This window comes from Elephas maximus, chromosome 11, assembly GCF_024166365.1.
Source record: "Elephas maximus indicus isolate mEleMax1 chromosome 11, mEleMax1 primary haplotype, whole genome shotgun sequence".
Classification (NCBI taxonomy): domain Eukaryota; kingdom Metazoa; phylum Chordata; class Mammalia; order Proboscidea; family Elephantidae; genus Elephas; species Elephas maximus.
Genome location: NC_064829.1, coordinates 15,378,320 through 15,393,749, shown reverse-complemented (window position 1 = coordinate 15,393,749; position 15,430 = coordinate 15,378,320). Strand labels below are relative to the sequence as shown.

The 15,430-nt window shown below is 43.9% G+C and overlaps 1 protein-coding gene across 3 annotated transcripts in view; it reads left to right on the top strand.

Annotated features, from left to right (window-relative positions):
• The window catches only part of PTPRM (protein tyrosine phosphatase receptor type M), a 946,104-nt gene that overhangs the window by 812,005 nt on the left and 118,669 nt on the right, over positions 1–15,430 (top strand). For all 3 annotated transcript variants that reach the window (XM_049900161.1, XM_049900160.1, XM_049900159.1), the window contains one exon: positions 4,154–4,241. In XM_049900161.1, the coding sequence (XP_049756118.1) occupies positions 4,154–4,241 (88 nt within the window). The remainder of the gene's footprint in view (positions 1–4,153; positions 4,242–15,430) is intronic.

The window sequence follows — 15,430 nt, the reverse complement described above, 5'->3', positions numbered from 1 at the left end:
GCTGGTTCAGCAAACACTCATCGTTGCGTGCCTGTGCCTGGTGCTGTTGGACATACATGGAGTAACCAAAGATGCAGAAACTTGGGCCCCACCCTTGTGAAGACATCACGGGATTGGAGTGTTCAAATGTTAGGAGATTGGTTATTGTCCCAATTGCTGATATATGTCTGCTTCCTAGTCACCAGTAGACTGAAAACAATCAAATTAAATGGTTTTAGAAGCAAGGACTCTTGGAAGCCCTGTGGTTACCACACACTCTAAAGAAGCACAGCTGAGGTGTGAATGTGTATACCATAGTAGAGCATCTGTTTGTCTACGTGGGAAGAGTGTCTCAAGGCTCCGTGGGGCTGTGCCTCAGGTGATCCGGGAGTGGTTCCCTCTTCTAGTCAAGCACTGACATTCTTCCCCTGGCTGTCAGTGTCTCTCTCTGTCATCCTAGTTAATGGTAACTAGTAGTCATGGATTTATTAGAGACTTCGAGGTCGCCCTCCAAGTCGGTTATCTTTTTCCATCTTTCTACCAAAAAAAAACAAATTTAATCTGAAAACTTTTAGATGGGTGGAAAAGGCAGAGGGAAATCATGACAAACTTGAAGTAGAATTAAATTGTTATAGGGAAAGTTAAATAATAGTTATTACTCAACTGTAAAATAATTGTCATTCATAGAGTAACAAAGACACTATTCAGAAAGAGTATCTGACTTTAAAATCCCTGAAGCTATTTTTAAATGCATATTTTTTAACAAAATAGAAGTTACGTGTTTGAATAAATCCCCTGATCACATAATAGTCTTGTTCTAGATGGAATTAACTGGTGATTTTTTCTGCTAGTATTTTTATTGTCGTAATTAATTAGTCAGTAAATGATGACCTTAGTGACCAGGCAGTGTTTCCTTCGGTTGTACATGGGTTTGCTCTGAGCTGGAACCAGCTTGACAGCACCTAACAACAGAAACAATTTATTAATAACCTGAAATATTTTTATTTGTATTTGTCCTGCATTATACAGTATCTTATCCTTCAAATAACAAAGTACAGTGTGAACCTATTAATCTAGTCAATAAATTATGACCTATTGACTGGAGAGTGTTCTGTCATGCATGGGGTCACTATGAGTCAGAATCAACTAGGCGGCAGTGGATTTGGTTTTGGCCTTTAAAGTACATCTGGTCCCAGTCTGCCATAATTTTTTTTTAAACAATAAATATAAAAGTTATTACAATAATAAGGCATCAACTATACTAATGACTACGATACCTTCAGTTAAGACAGGCAATTTAAAACTCTGAGTTATTAAATTCATAACCGTTGTTGTTAGGTGCTGTTGAGTCGGTTCAGACTCATAGCAACCCTGTGCACCACAGAACGAAACACTGCCAGGTGCTATACCATCCTCACAGTTGTTATGCTTGAGCCTACTGTTGCAGCCACTGTGTCAATCCATTTCTTTGAGAGTCTTCCCCTTTTTCACTGACCCTCTACTTTACCAAGCACGATGTCCTTCTCCAGGGACTGATCCCTCCTGACAACATGTTTAAAGTATGTGAGGCGTAGTCTCACCATCCTTGCTTCTAAGGAGCATTCTGGTTGTACTTCTTCCAAGACAGATTTGTTTGTTCTTTGGCAGTCCATGGTATATTCAATATTCTTCACCAACACCACAATTCAAAGGTGTCAGTTCTTCGGTCTTCCTTATTAATTATTCTTCAAGGTGATATCTTTGCTTTTAAACACTTTAAAGAGGTCCTTTGCAGTAAATTTGCCCAGTGCAATGCATCTTTTGATTTCCTGACTGCTATTTCCATGGTATTGACTGTGGATCCAAGTAAAATGAAATCCTTGACAACTTCAGCCTTTTCTCCATTTATCATAATGTTGCTTACTGGTTCAGTTGTGAGGATTTTTGTTGAGGTGCAATCCATACTGACAGCTGTAGTGCTTGGTCTTCATTAGTAAGTGCTTCAAGGCCTCTTCACTTTCAGCAAGCAAGGTTGTGTCATCTGCATAAGGCAGATTGTTAATGAGTCGTCCTCCAATCCTGAGGCCACATTTTTTTTCATAGAGTCCAGCTTCTCGACATATTTGTTCAGCATACAGATTGAATATATATGGTGAAAGGCTACAACCCTGTCACACATCTTTCCTGATTTTAAACCACTGATTGAACAACTACCTCTTGATCTATATACAGGTTCCTCACGAGCACAATTAAGTGTTCTGGAATTCCCATTCTTCGCAATGTTATCCATAATTCGTTAAGACCCACACAGTCAAATGCCTTTGCATAGTCAATAAAACACAGGTAAACATCCTTCTGGTATTCTCTGCTTTTAACCAGGATCCATCTGACATCAGCAATGATATCCCTGGTTCTACGTCCTCCTCTGAATCTGGTTTGAATTTCTGGCAATTCCCTGTTGATACACTGCTGCAGCTGCTTTTCATGATTATGTTTGTAATTTTTTTTTTCTGCTCTTACATGTTAGAAAATAGTATTTGCTCCTGTTGTTTTGTGCATGGATGGGCTGATGACAGGGCTTGAAAGGGAAAGTGGGCTAGAGCTGGAAGCGGGCTCATTCCCAGCCAGTGGTGCTGAGGGCGAGCAGTGTCAGTGCACAGCAGGTCACCACAAAGGCACAGCCTCTGCAAACCATGCAGGATGAAACCTGCACAAGGTTTCTAAGTGTTGGAACCCCTCACACACTAAGCTGTAGATATCAGGCTTTATTTTGAGATCAAAACTAAAACCTGTTTTAACCAGATATCACAGCCAATCGTTCATTCGATAACTAATTATTAAATTCCTACCATGAGGCATCAGCCTTAGGGCAACAAATATGACTGAAAGCAGCCCCTGGCCTTAGGGAGCCTGCGGCTCCCAGGCACAGGCGCTCCTGTTAGCAGCCAATGAGCAGGTGCTGTGGCCGTAGGCAGGTAGCCAGCCAGGGGGTAGTGGAGGACCTGACCTAGGAAAGTCTGTGAAAAATCATATTCTCCCACAGTAGCACTTAAGGAGCAATTTAACTGTAAGGAAAAACTGAGCCATGAAAAGGAATGAAGAGAGTAATCAATGAACGTTGGTAACTGGTAGAAATGGCCAAGATGGCTGAAGCCTGTGTGGAATAGAGATTTGGGGAGGGCAGAAGAGCTCGGTTCTAAATGGAGCACATGGGAAGTCGTGTGGACATATTTGAGGGAGGATGCGACTGAGCATAGCATGGCTGCTGAGCCTGCAGCATTGCCAAGGGGGCTTGATGCAGTCACTCTGCCTTCATTTTGTCTTCTCTTTCCTCCTCTTTCCCAGTCGGTGCCAAGATGTTTAAGGGTAGTTGTGTCAAAGACAGAAACTCAGTTCTTACTAAATCTTCTTGCCACCCTCCTTCTTCCCATAACCTCCCTATAGACTTGACTGCAGAAAAGTAAAAAGTAATATAGATTAAAAGTGGAAATAAAAGTATCAGCTTTGTTTTCTTTTATTTCATTGGTCAAGTTATAGCAGAGGACATTTTTATTATTACTTAAACAGAATATATATATATCTGACTAATAACATGAAGATTAAAGACCTCAGGCCTAATAATGCCAGATCCTTAAATAAATGGACATCTAAGCTCCATTAAAAATGAAGAGAAAACTCTGGCAGAGTATATTATAGGATTTCAGCCTTGAAGTCATAAAGTCATGAAGTCATAAAGCTTATCTGCTTTCACAGTTTTAACCAAAAATAACCTTCTTTCAGTTAGAAATTTGGAAGAAAAAAAAGATACCTTTATGTCTCCTAGAAGAATATTGAAAAGTTCTAATGTAATCAAGAAATGTAGACAAATGTTAAATTTTTCTATGTTAAGTATTCAGGTAGAAGAGGGATGAACACTGAACCATTTTTACTAATTTTACAGATAAATTGTAGGTTCTTCTCTTAAGCCCTCATGCCTGTGTGTATGGGATAACAGCTAAAAGAAAACAGTCAGGAAAAGCTAAATGAAATAGTTAGGATATGAAATAGCTTGATGATCCTTTACCTCATTCCTGAGAACATTCTCTTTCCTTTCTGACCCTTGTTCTGCCTTTTTAAGGACATCCTGTGTCGTTAAGACCCATGTGTTTACTGCACCAAATTGGAATTCTTCATGTCGCTTCTCTCTTTCTTCCAGAGCTTCTTTGAAGGGCAGTCTGCACCATGGGACTCCGCTAAGAAAGATGAGAACAGAATGAAGAACAGATACGGGAATATCATCGCGTGTAAGTCTCGGCAGTGTAACTGTGCTGTTGTGTACCTTCCTTTTCGCATTGGTAATATGGACCACCAGCCTCATGCAGTGAGAATGTACAGTGCAATTTCTGCCTTCATCCTCCAGAAAAGCTCATACTAAAGAAAGGAAAAACTATCTGAATACCCCCGCTACATCCGTGCACACTTGCTGTGGGGCTAGCTTTACTTTTAGATATCAGGTTTGGGTAACATAGGTAAAGTTAAAATGCCGAGAAAGAAAAGGCACTTTAGGAGGGGTAAGGCTAATAGTCCTGAGGTTCCCCAGTTACTCCAGGAGAATGAGTAGAAATGATGTTCTAGACACAGCATGCCTTCATGCACAGAGCTCGAGTGCTCTGCAAACACTGACTCATTAATCCCCCAGACACTGGGGTCGAGTAGGCCGGTAATAGCCCCATTTTAAGGACAGGAAACTGAAGCTTAGAAGTTAAATAATGGTCCCATATCACAACACTCATTAGCAAAGAGCTAGGATTATAGCTCAGAAATTCCCCATTACCAATTCATAATGCCTTGGATGGTTTTTAAATCTAGCCAGAGCTCATAAATGTCCTGTAATGATGCCGAGATGCATGGTAGATTGATGCACCTGCTTCTCCCGGGCTCACGCCATCCATCCCACGTTCAGCTGCTGTAAGTCGTGCACGATAAGGCTACAGCATGCATGGCCATACTCTGGTAGCCTAACAGAATCAGTGCTGTTTATAAAGAAGGTAAAGTAAAACAACAAAAACGCACAAGAATAGGGGTAAAGACACTCTAGCTTATCATGCCTTATTACTTACAAGACAACAAACTTGAAAAGTTTAGATATTCCCAGGGAGCAATGTATTATTGATTGCCAAAGGGCAGTTAAATTTGACTTGCCTGAGTTAACATTTCCTGTTACAGCAGTACCGAGTCTACAGCAGCGCTGCCCATTTGAATTTTCTGTGATTCCAGCAATGCTGACATCTGTGCTATCTAGTACAGTAGCCACCCACCACGTGAGGCTGCTGAGCACTTGAAATGTGGCTAATGGGACTAAAGAATTAAGTTTTTAATGTTATTTAATTTTAATTATTTTAGAGTTAAACACTACATGAGCCTGGTGGCTACCATATTGGACAGCACAGTTCTATGGAGTGTTTTATTAAAAAAAAAAAAAAAAAAAAGGCGGGGGGGTGGGAGGCCTTTTCATATAATAGGAAACATCCCGGCCAGGCCAAGCATGCCCTGTTGTCTCTTTGGCCAGTAGTAAAGCCAGTCCACTGGTCTTGCAGGTGACAGATGCCAGTTTCCACTGTAGTTCTATGTGATGGCACAGTGCTGTGCTGGAGACACATACCATATTTTTACGCAAATAACATGTGCCTTCTATGTTTGTTTGCCAACCACAGCCCCCTGAGGTATTTTTCTGAGTGCACTATGCTAATTTTTTTACAGCAACATGAAAATATCTCAAGAGAGGAAGGCACAGTTGGCAAACAAACAGAGAAGTTGTGCGTTATCTGGGTAAAATATGGCACTTAGTCTTGTAGAGGCTCAGGAAAGGAAAACATCATTTCTGCCCATAGAGTGGTCATGGGAAGAATCAGTTGGCCTATGTAGGCCCTTCCAAATTCCTTCAAATTCTCTGGGAGCCCACAGAAGCTTTCAACTGTTGTAAGAACCCAGATTTTTCCTTTCAGGAGTTCTTTGAGGTCTGCAACAAACTCTCAGGGGATTCACATAGATTAAAATGAGAATTCACAGTAGTCTCTGGGCCTCCCTTCACACACAAAATTGACAAGGATGTTGGTGAACCATTGTCCTCAGCCATTCTAATATCAGGGCTGGCCTTCTACTGAGCATCCAGAAGGTGGCTGCCAATGGGTGTGATTTTAGGAGTACAGAGAGATCTAGCTGACCCTTGTCCTTTGAGTCCACTCCTTCCTGGCATAGTTTAATACCTGTACTTGGCAGGCACTTGACAAATATTGCTGAATGATTAATGAAAATGATAGTAAAAGCAAACATTTACTGAGTACTCACTGTGTGCTAGACACCATTCTAAGCACTTAACACTCTAAGCACTTTACATGTATTAACTCATGTATTCATCCTAGCACCACCATGAAATAGGTAATCTTACTATACCTATTTAACCAATGAGAAAAATGAGCACAAAGAAGGTAAAAGGACAGGATTCAAACCCAGGTGCAGCTTTTATAACCACTGCCTGATGGCTCCACCACTCATCTGTCAGTTTGTCATACCGTGGTGACTTGTGTGTAGCTGTGATGCTGGAAGCTATGCCACTGGAATTTCAAATACCAGCAGGGCCACCCATGGCAGACAGGTTTCAGCTGAGCTTCCAGATTAAGACAGACTAGGAAGAAGGACCTGGCAGTCTACTTCGGAAAAAAATGGCCAGGGAATACCTTAGGAATAGCAGTGGAACATGTTCTGTTGTACATAGGGTGACTATGGGTCGGTACTGACTCGATGGCACCTAACAACAACAAAAAGCCTAATGGCTGGATGGAGAGTTGTTCCCCACCAGCTGCCATTAACAAGCCAGTGTCAGTGACAAGGGGCAATGTAAGGAGCCAATAGCCACCTCCCTCCCCTACTTCATTGCCTGCACCAAGAAAAAAAAAACCAAACCCACTGGCGTACAGTCGATTCTGACTCATAGAGACCCTGTAGTACAGAGTAGAACTACCCCACAGAGTTTCCACAGGGCACCTGGTGGATTCCAACTTCCAGCCTTTTGGTTAGCAGGCATAGCACTTAACTGCTATTTCGTCTTCTCAGCCCACCCCAAATAAATATGCAAATTAAGTAAAACTGTATGCTTGTAGTTCCTAGCTTCAAGGCAAGCCATGTAACCCCAAACTGACCCTCAGGCCCTCTGTAGAGGCATCCTGGAACTGCCACCATTAAAGCCTTCCCCAGGAGTTCTTTCTTGATAGCTGCATGTATGTTGCCTAAAAGGAGAGTGAGGGTGGGGTCTAATTTATTTATTTAATTGATAACTGATTTTCACCTGCACAGAATGGGCACTGAGGGAACTAGGAAGTTGGCAGCCATTTTAATAATGGGATCGATGTGGGGAAAGGACAGTAGCCTGAGTCCTATGGCGGAGAGGAGGCGACGGCAGGGCAGGGGCCAGCATGCTGGGAAGCAGAACAAAAAAATACATGCGGCCTAGCCTATTTCCCAACCATAATGCTGTCAAAATTTATAATGTATTCTTGTGAAGGCCTTTCCAAACCACAAATCCAATACAAACATAAACTATTTTTATGTTATAAATGCTGTCTAGGCCAGCCTCATGCTTGTCTGTGGGCTATAGAGGCATAGCCCACAGACAAGCATGAGGCTGGCCTAGACTGCTTGTTCCCTTTCCATGGGAAGTTTGAGGCTTATCCTGGCCTTGTAAGTGGATGCTTTCTTTTACACTAAGTTTTATTTAGCCTCCAAAGGCAGTGCCACCTGCTCTCCATCCAACCCAAAGGGTGTTGGTATACAGCCCTTTTCCACAGAGATACCAAATGCCACTCCTCCACTTATTTGTCCTCACAAGTGGACAGACAGTGTGGGCTTAAATACATTCACTAATCCATCCCTTCGTTCAACAAGTATTTATTGATCACCTGCTACTTGCCCAGAGTCCATGAGTGACAAAAATGGTTAAGCAATTGACTACTAACCACAAGACTGGCAGTTCAAATCCACCCAGAGGCACCTCAGAAGACAGGCCTGGAGATCTGCTTCTGAAAGGTCATAGCCTTGAAAACCTTATGGAGCAGCTCTCCTCTGCACACATGGGTTGCCATGAGTCGGAATCTACTCCATGACACCTAACAGTAACAACAACGCTACTCGCCAGACACTGTGCCAGGCACTTTTATAGTAAGGTGACTGAATGTAAGATGGCACTGCTCCCACAATTACAGTCAAGAGCAGTGCTGGCAGACTTTTTCTGTAAAGGGCCACATAGGAAATATGTTAGGCTTCCCAGGCCAATCAGTGTCAGTTCACCGTATCAGCTCTGCCATTGTAGTGCAGAACCAGACATGTTGTTGTTGCTAGTTACCATCAGTCGATTCCAACTCATGGCGACCCCATGTGTGCAGAGTAGAACTGCTTCATAGGGGTTTTCAAGGCTGTGACCACCTTTTGGAAGCAGATCTTCAGGCCTGTCTTCCAAGGTGGATTCAAAGTAGCTGACCATTTAAGCCACCCAGGAGTGGATGTGACTTTGTTCCAATAAAACTCTCTTTTCCCTAGCGGGCAATGGGCTGGATTTGGCCCACAGGCTATAGTTGGCTTATTCTCAGTTTAGTAGAGAACAGTTCCCACAAGGAGAACTTTTCGTTTCTACCACCCAGGGTGCATTTCTGCCACCACCAAAGACGCCTTCAGCCCTCAAGACCCTGCAATTAGGACCTATTATTTCATCAGCCAGTGTGTATGTACTGAATGTAGTCTGCTTATCCAGCACACTGTGAAGGGATAGAGAAGGTTTGTATCTACCTCCTACCCCATATACAATCCATTGGCTAGGTCAGACTAAGGCATCCGTGAAAGAATAGATTTCAGGCGCACAAACAAGTGAAAACGGTACGGGAGGGACACATTGTAGACTTATAGGGGAGGGGTAAATGAGTGGGGGGTAGACCAACCAGGAAAGACCTTTCAGGAAAAATGCGGCAACTTAACATTTGGAGACACGGGTTGAAGTCGTTGCCCCACTACGTACTGGCTGAGACCTCGGGTAAGTCATGGACCCTCTCAGTGTCACACTGTCCTGAGAACACCACCTGTTGTAGAAGTGAACTGGCATGCCACATATAAACAACACTGGTTGTTCTTACCTTAAAAAAAATTAAAAATACTCATTTCCATCTATATTACTCCTGTGTTACACTTCTTCAGCTTAGCCAACTCAATAGGTCATTTAAAATGAAGGAAAAAAAAATCAGCATTTAGAAGTCTCAGATTCCAAAGAATTAGCTGGTGAGTAATTTACAGGCCCCATGTGGCTCCCCGGCTGTTAGCAAGGTTATGATCAGTGACCAGGTCTGAACTGACTGTGGCTCTGAGTTCTGCTTCTGGGCAGCTTGCTGACTGTCACCTGTAGCCCTGGTCTCTAGAACTGCATTTTCTAGCCCTCCACTCCCCTCCATCCCATGCCCTCATGGTATTCATTCAGTGGACCTTTATCAGGTTGTACTGTTTTTTTACCTTTCTGGGGACGATGTCAAAAAGAGACTTCTCTGCCTGGCTACTCTATCCAGTCTCCTAATCATCCACTCCAGCTATCCATTCACCATACTAACTCAATCTGTATGCTGAGCAAATATTCCCAGAAGCTGGAATGGGGCATCAGGATTGGAGGAAGACTCACTAACAACCTGTGTTATGCAGATGACACAACCTTGCTTGCTGAAAGTGAAAAGGACTTGAAGCGCTTACTGATGAAGATCAAAGACTACAGCCTTCAGTATGGATTACACCTCAATATAAAGCAACCAAAAATCCACACAACTAGATCAATGAACAACATCATGATAGAAAATATTGAAGCTGCCAAGGATTTCATTTTACTTGGATCCACAATCAATGCTCATGGAAGCCAAAAAACCAAACCCAACCCGTTGACGTTGAGTGAATTCTGACTCATAACAACTCTGTAAGGACAGAGTAGAACTGCCCTATAGGGTTTCCAAGGAGTGCTTGGTGGATTCGGACTGCTGACCTTTTGGTTAGCCACTGTAGCTCTTAACCACTATGCAGCCAGGGTTTCCCTCATGGAAGCAGTGGCCAAGAAATCAAACAACATATTGCACTGGGCAAATCAGCTGCAGGAGACCTCTTTAAAAGCAAAGATGTCACTTTGAGAACTGAAGTGCACCTGACCCAAGCCATGGTATTTTATAGTCACCTCATATGCATGCGAAAGCTGGACATGAATAAGGAAGACTGAAGAAGAATTAATGCCTTTGAATTATGGTGTTGGTGAAGAATATTGAATATACCATGGGGCCCTGGTGGCACAGTGGTTAAGCGTTTGGCTGCCAACCAAAAGGTCAGCAGTTCAAAACTACCAGCCGCTCCTTAGAAACTCTACCGGGCAGTTCCACTCTGTCTTACAGGGTTGCTGTGAGTCGAAATCGACTCAACAGTAGTGGGTTTTCGGCCAGGAGAATGAACAAGTCTGTCTTGGAAGAAATACAGCCAGAATGCTCCTGAGAGTGCAGATGGTGAGACTTCATCTCGCATACTTTGGAGGTGTTATCAGGAGGGAACAGTCCCTGGAGGACATTGTCATAGATTGAATCGTGTCTCCAAAAAATACCTGTCAACTTAGCTAGGCCATGATTCCCAGTATTGTGTGACTGTGCATCATTTTGTTATCTGATGTGATTTTCCCATGTGTTATAAATTCTGCCTCTATGAAGTTAATGAGGAAGAGTTAGAGGCCATTATGTTAATGAGGCAGGACTCAGTATACGAGATTAGGTTGTCTCTTAAGTCAGTCTCTTTTGAGATATAAAAGAGATAAGCAAGCAGAGAGACAAGAGGACCTCATACTACCAAGAAACAAGAGCCAGGAGAATAGTGTGTCCTTTGGACCCAGGGTTCCTGCACAGAGGAACTCCTAGTACAGGGGAAGATTGATGACAAGGACCCTCCCCCTGAGCCAACAGAAGAAGAAAGCCTTCTCCTGGAGCTGGCATCCTGAATTCAGACTTCTAGCCTCCTAGACTGTGAGAGAATAAATTTCTCTTTGTTAAAGTCATCCATTTGTGGTATTTCTGTTATAGGAGCACTAGGTAACTAAGACGGACATCATGTTTGGTAAAGGAGAGTATCAGCAAAAGAGAGGAAAACCATCAACGAGATGGATTGACACAGTGGCATCAACAGTGGGCTCAAGCATAGAAACAATTGTGAGGATGGTGCAGGACTGGGCAGTATTCCGTTCTGCTGTTCATAGGATCACTGTGAGTCAGAACCAACTCTATGGCACCTAACAACAACAACAACACCCCCGCTAAATAGGATGAGTGTGACACCATATATAGGTGAAGAAGTACCACTACTGTTGCTTAAATACCAGAACCGCCCTCAGTGCCAGCTCCTGCCCAGCCTGTGTTAGACCTTATGCCCACAGATGGTTCCCAGGGAGTGGTCCACCCAGGCAGAGCTCCCCCGGGGTCCTGATGAAGCCACTGCAGTACTTGGGCCTACTCTGAGGGTGGCTGTTTGGGAACTGCTTCATTTAGGGTTAGCTGTATGTCTTTACGGTAGTGAAAATAACACTTAGGTATTGTTAGAGTGTGGAAGCATTTGAGGAATAAAAAAGAATAAAAGACCTAGCCAAGTCATGCTTATGTATATACCCATATTGAAAACCTCTTGCTGTGGACTGGACTCTGACTCATGGCAACCCCCTGTGTGTTAGAGAAGAGCTGTGCTCTGTGTGATTTCCAGTGGCTTATTTTTCAGAAGTAGATAGCCAGGCCTTGTTTCTGTATACCTATAGAGAGTAGCATTACCGTCTCTCACCCCTCCCCCCTAAAATTATGTAATTTTAGACCGGTCAGTTTCATTTCCCGGGGATTCTGGTCAGAGGTCCGAAGCCTTGACACACTTGACTTGAAATACACTACCTAGACTGAGGAGACTAGGGCTCCAGCCAGTGTATCTTAGAGATTCTTGTTAGTGCTTTTCTGAGAACATAAGTTGGGCTTGTAATGATCACAGTGTTTGCATATAAAACTGTTTTAATGCGGCTTAAAAACTATTTATTGGCTTTTGCTCTTAAGTAAGTTGAACTTTTCCCTTTTTTATGCTATAAATTTGCTGAGCTAACCCTTTTCCGATATAAGCATAAACCAACCCCTCCACCATTACCACCACCACACCCACAAACATTGTTGTCATTGGGTGCCATTGAGTCAATTCTGATTCATAGTGACCCCATGTAACAGAGTAAAACTGCCACGGAGGGTTTTCTGGGTTACACTCTTTATGTCCTGAGGACCTGCTGGTGGGTTTGAACGGCCAATGTTTTGGTTAGCAGCCAAGAGCGTAACTGTTGCCCCACAAGGGCTCCCATCATTTAAATATAGCCCTCCTAATACTCTAAGGAGCCCTGGTGGCCTGGTGGTAAGAGCTTGGCTGCTAACCAAAAGGTTGGCAGTTCAGATCCACCAGCTGCTCCATGGAAACCCTGTGAGCCAGTTCTACTCTGTCTTACAGAGTTGCTATGAGTCAGAATCGACTCGATGGGAGTGGGCTTGGTTTTGGGTAATACTCTAAACGGTTTCTAATCATAATTAGTGCTAAGCTTAAGGCACTCACTGAATCTCCCTGCTGTGGCCTCCTGCAGCTGGCTCCTCTCTTCCAGTGGCCTGGCAACTAGAAATACAGAGGTGGGATCTGCCAGGCGCTGCCCATGCTCTCTGCCCCCTCTTGTCTGCCATTCATTCAGCAGGCCTCCCACCTGTCAGGCACCATCCCAAATTGAAGTAATTCAGTGAATAGTTGCTGAGTGCCTATCATATGTCCAGGCCTTTTCCAGGTGTCAGGGATAGCAGTGTGCTAGTTTCCAGGGCTGCCATAACAAAGTACCATGAATCAAGTGGCTTAAAACAACAGAAAGTGATTCTTCCACTGTCCTGGAGGCCGGAAGTCCTAGTTCAGGATGTCAGCAGAGCTGTCTGCCTCTGAAGGCCCTAGAGTAAGAGCTTTCCTTGTCACTGCAACTTCTGGAAGCCCCAGGCCTTCCTTGGCTTGTAGCAGTGTGACTCTAGTCTCTGCTTCTGTGATCTCACAGCCACTTTTCCTATGTGTCTCTGCGTTTCTGGGTCTTTTCTGTAAGGGCACCAGTCCTGTTGGATTAGGGCCCACCCTACTCCAGTGTGACCTCTGCAAAGATCCTACTTCCAAATAAGGCCACAATCACAGGTTCCAGTGGTTAGAACTTGAACATATCTTTTGTGGGGACACAATTCAACCCATAATGAGCAGCGAACAAAACAGTCAAAATTATCTGCTGGAATAGTACTTTACAGGAGTCCCTGGGTGGTGCAAATGGATAAGTGCAGAGCTGAAAAAGAAAAGGCTGGCAATTTGAACCCACCCAGAGATGCTTCGGAAAACAGGCCTGGAGATCTGCTTCTGAAAGCTCACAGCCTTGAAACCGCATGGAGCAGTTCTGTTCTGCACACATGCGGTCGCCATGAGTCAGAATCTACTCAACAACAACAGGTTATAGTGCTTAACATTCTCGTGGGGGATACAAAAAGCAATCACTAAGCAAACTGTATAATCCATATATTAGAAAGTGATCCAGGTAACAGAGAATGATGCAGGGAAGGGAAATGCCGGGGTGCAGTTAATTAAATTGTGGTCAAGGAAGGCCCCTTTGAGGAGCTGAAATTCAAGCCCAGAATTGAGGCAAGTGAGGGAGGCATGTGCTGCAGGCTAAGGCCCTGAGGGAGGGAGTGTGCCCGCTGGTGCATTGCAGACATAGCTAGGAGGCCAGTGTGACTGGAGCAGGGTGAGTGAAGTGGAGACGCTGGGGTGACTATAGTGAGCAAAAACTGACACATCCCTACCCTCATGAAAATTATGTTTTCTATGAGGGTGAGAGAGATTGGTTAATAGTTACACCAGGGCCACAAAGAAGAGGTACATGACCCTGTGAGAACTCATAATATGGGGAGTTACTTATTCAGGAGGTCTGCAAGGCTTTCCTGAGGAAATGAAATGGAGGACAACTGAATAAAGGGAATGGAGCAAGGGGGCTGCTGCAGGCAGAGGGCGTATGATGTGAACACACCCTTTCCCATGACAGAACCCCTTGAGTTGTGGAACCGAAGGAAGGCTAGAGGGGCTGGACCTGAGAGGAGTGGAAGGGGGAGTTAGGCAAAGAGGAAGGTAGGTGGAAACCAGACCTATAGGGCCTTCTAGGGCACATTGAGGATTTTAGTCTCTATTATAAGAACAAAGGAGGCCTCATTAAATCATTGGAAGTTGGGGGGCAAGGGTGGAGGGAAGGTTGTTAATTAAATTTGCAAGTGGAAAATTAAATCTATCTGTAGACTAGAAAATGGGTTGGAGGGGACCACAGAGTCTCACAGTGGTCCACATGAGAAACGGTCAAAGTGTGGCTAGGAGGAAAAGTAGATGGAGGAATACAAAGGAGTCAGAGATGACTGCTATACTTCTGACATGGAGTAGGATTAGGAGGATGGGTGGATGGATGGATGGACGGACGGACAGATGGATGGACAGTTGAATGGATGGACACGCAGATGGAAGGATGGGCCTTTTACTCAGATGGGTAACACTGAAAGGCATCTAGATTTGGAGAGGAGCTTGGGGATAGGCAGGAGATTAGAGGTAGCAGAGAAAGACTCAGTTTGGTTTGGGGATACATTGAAATGCCTTTGAAACATTCAAGTGAGATGTCAAGTAGACAATTTATATAGACTGATCTGGAACCCAAATGAGAAGCGTCCTGGCCTGAACATAAATTAGCGAGTCCTGGGCAAATAGGTGGTGATTGACGCCATTGGCATGATGAGATTTCTGCAGAGACAGCATAGACCTGTAGAGGGCCCAGTACTAGACCTAGAAGGGCAGGGGCCCTGATGATAGGAAATACTGAGAAAAAATGGCACAACTTATATAAAGGAGCATTGTGTTATGGAGAAAAGGTTGGGGATGTGTCCATAGAGTCCTGCTGGAAGATCTAGTCCATCGAAGGCTCTGATGTAGCAACATGAGTATTATTAATGAAACTAGCAAGAGCTACTTTGAATGGAGTGGGTGGGGTGAGTAGGCGGTGAGTACGTGACTGCAGGTTTAGACAAATTCAGCTGTGAGAGGGAAAGAGAGAGGTCACCCTCAGGATCTGGTTTTAATCTTGATTGGGGTCCCTCATGCTCTCCTACTCAATTTCCCGAGTTAATAGTGAGGTAACTAATGGGACAGTCAAAACTTTGACCTAATCTACCCGACCACTTAGCCAATTGCCTAATCTTGATGGCCAATGTTGAAGGTTTTGCTGTTCCGAGAGGTTTTTGGTTTTTATTTTGTTTTTTTATAGCAAAGTACTTTTCCCAGCTAATTTAGTAACCCCAACAGTGTCACTTTTTTGAGGACTCTGCTT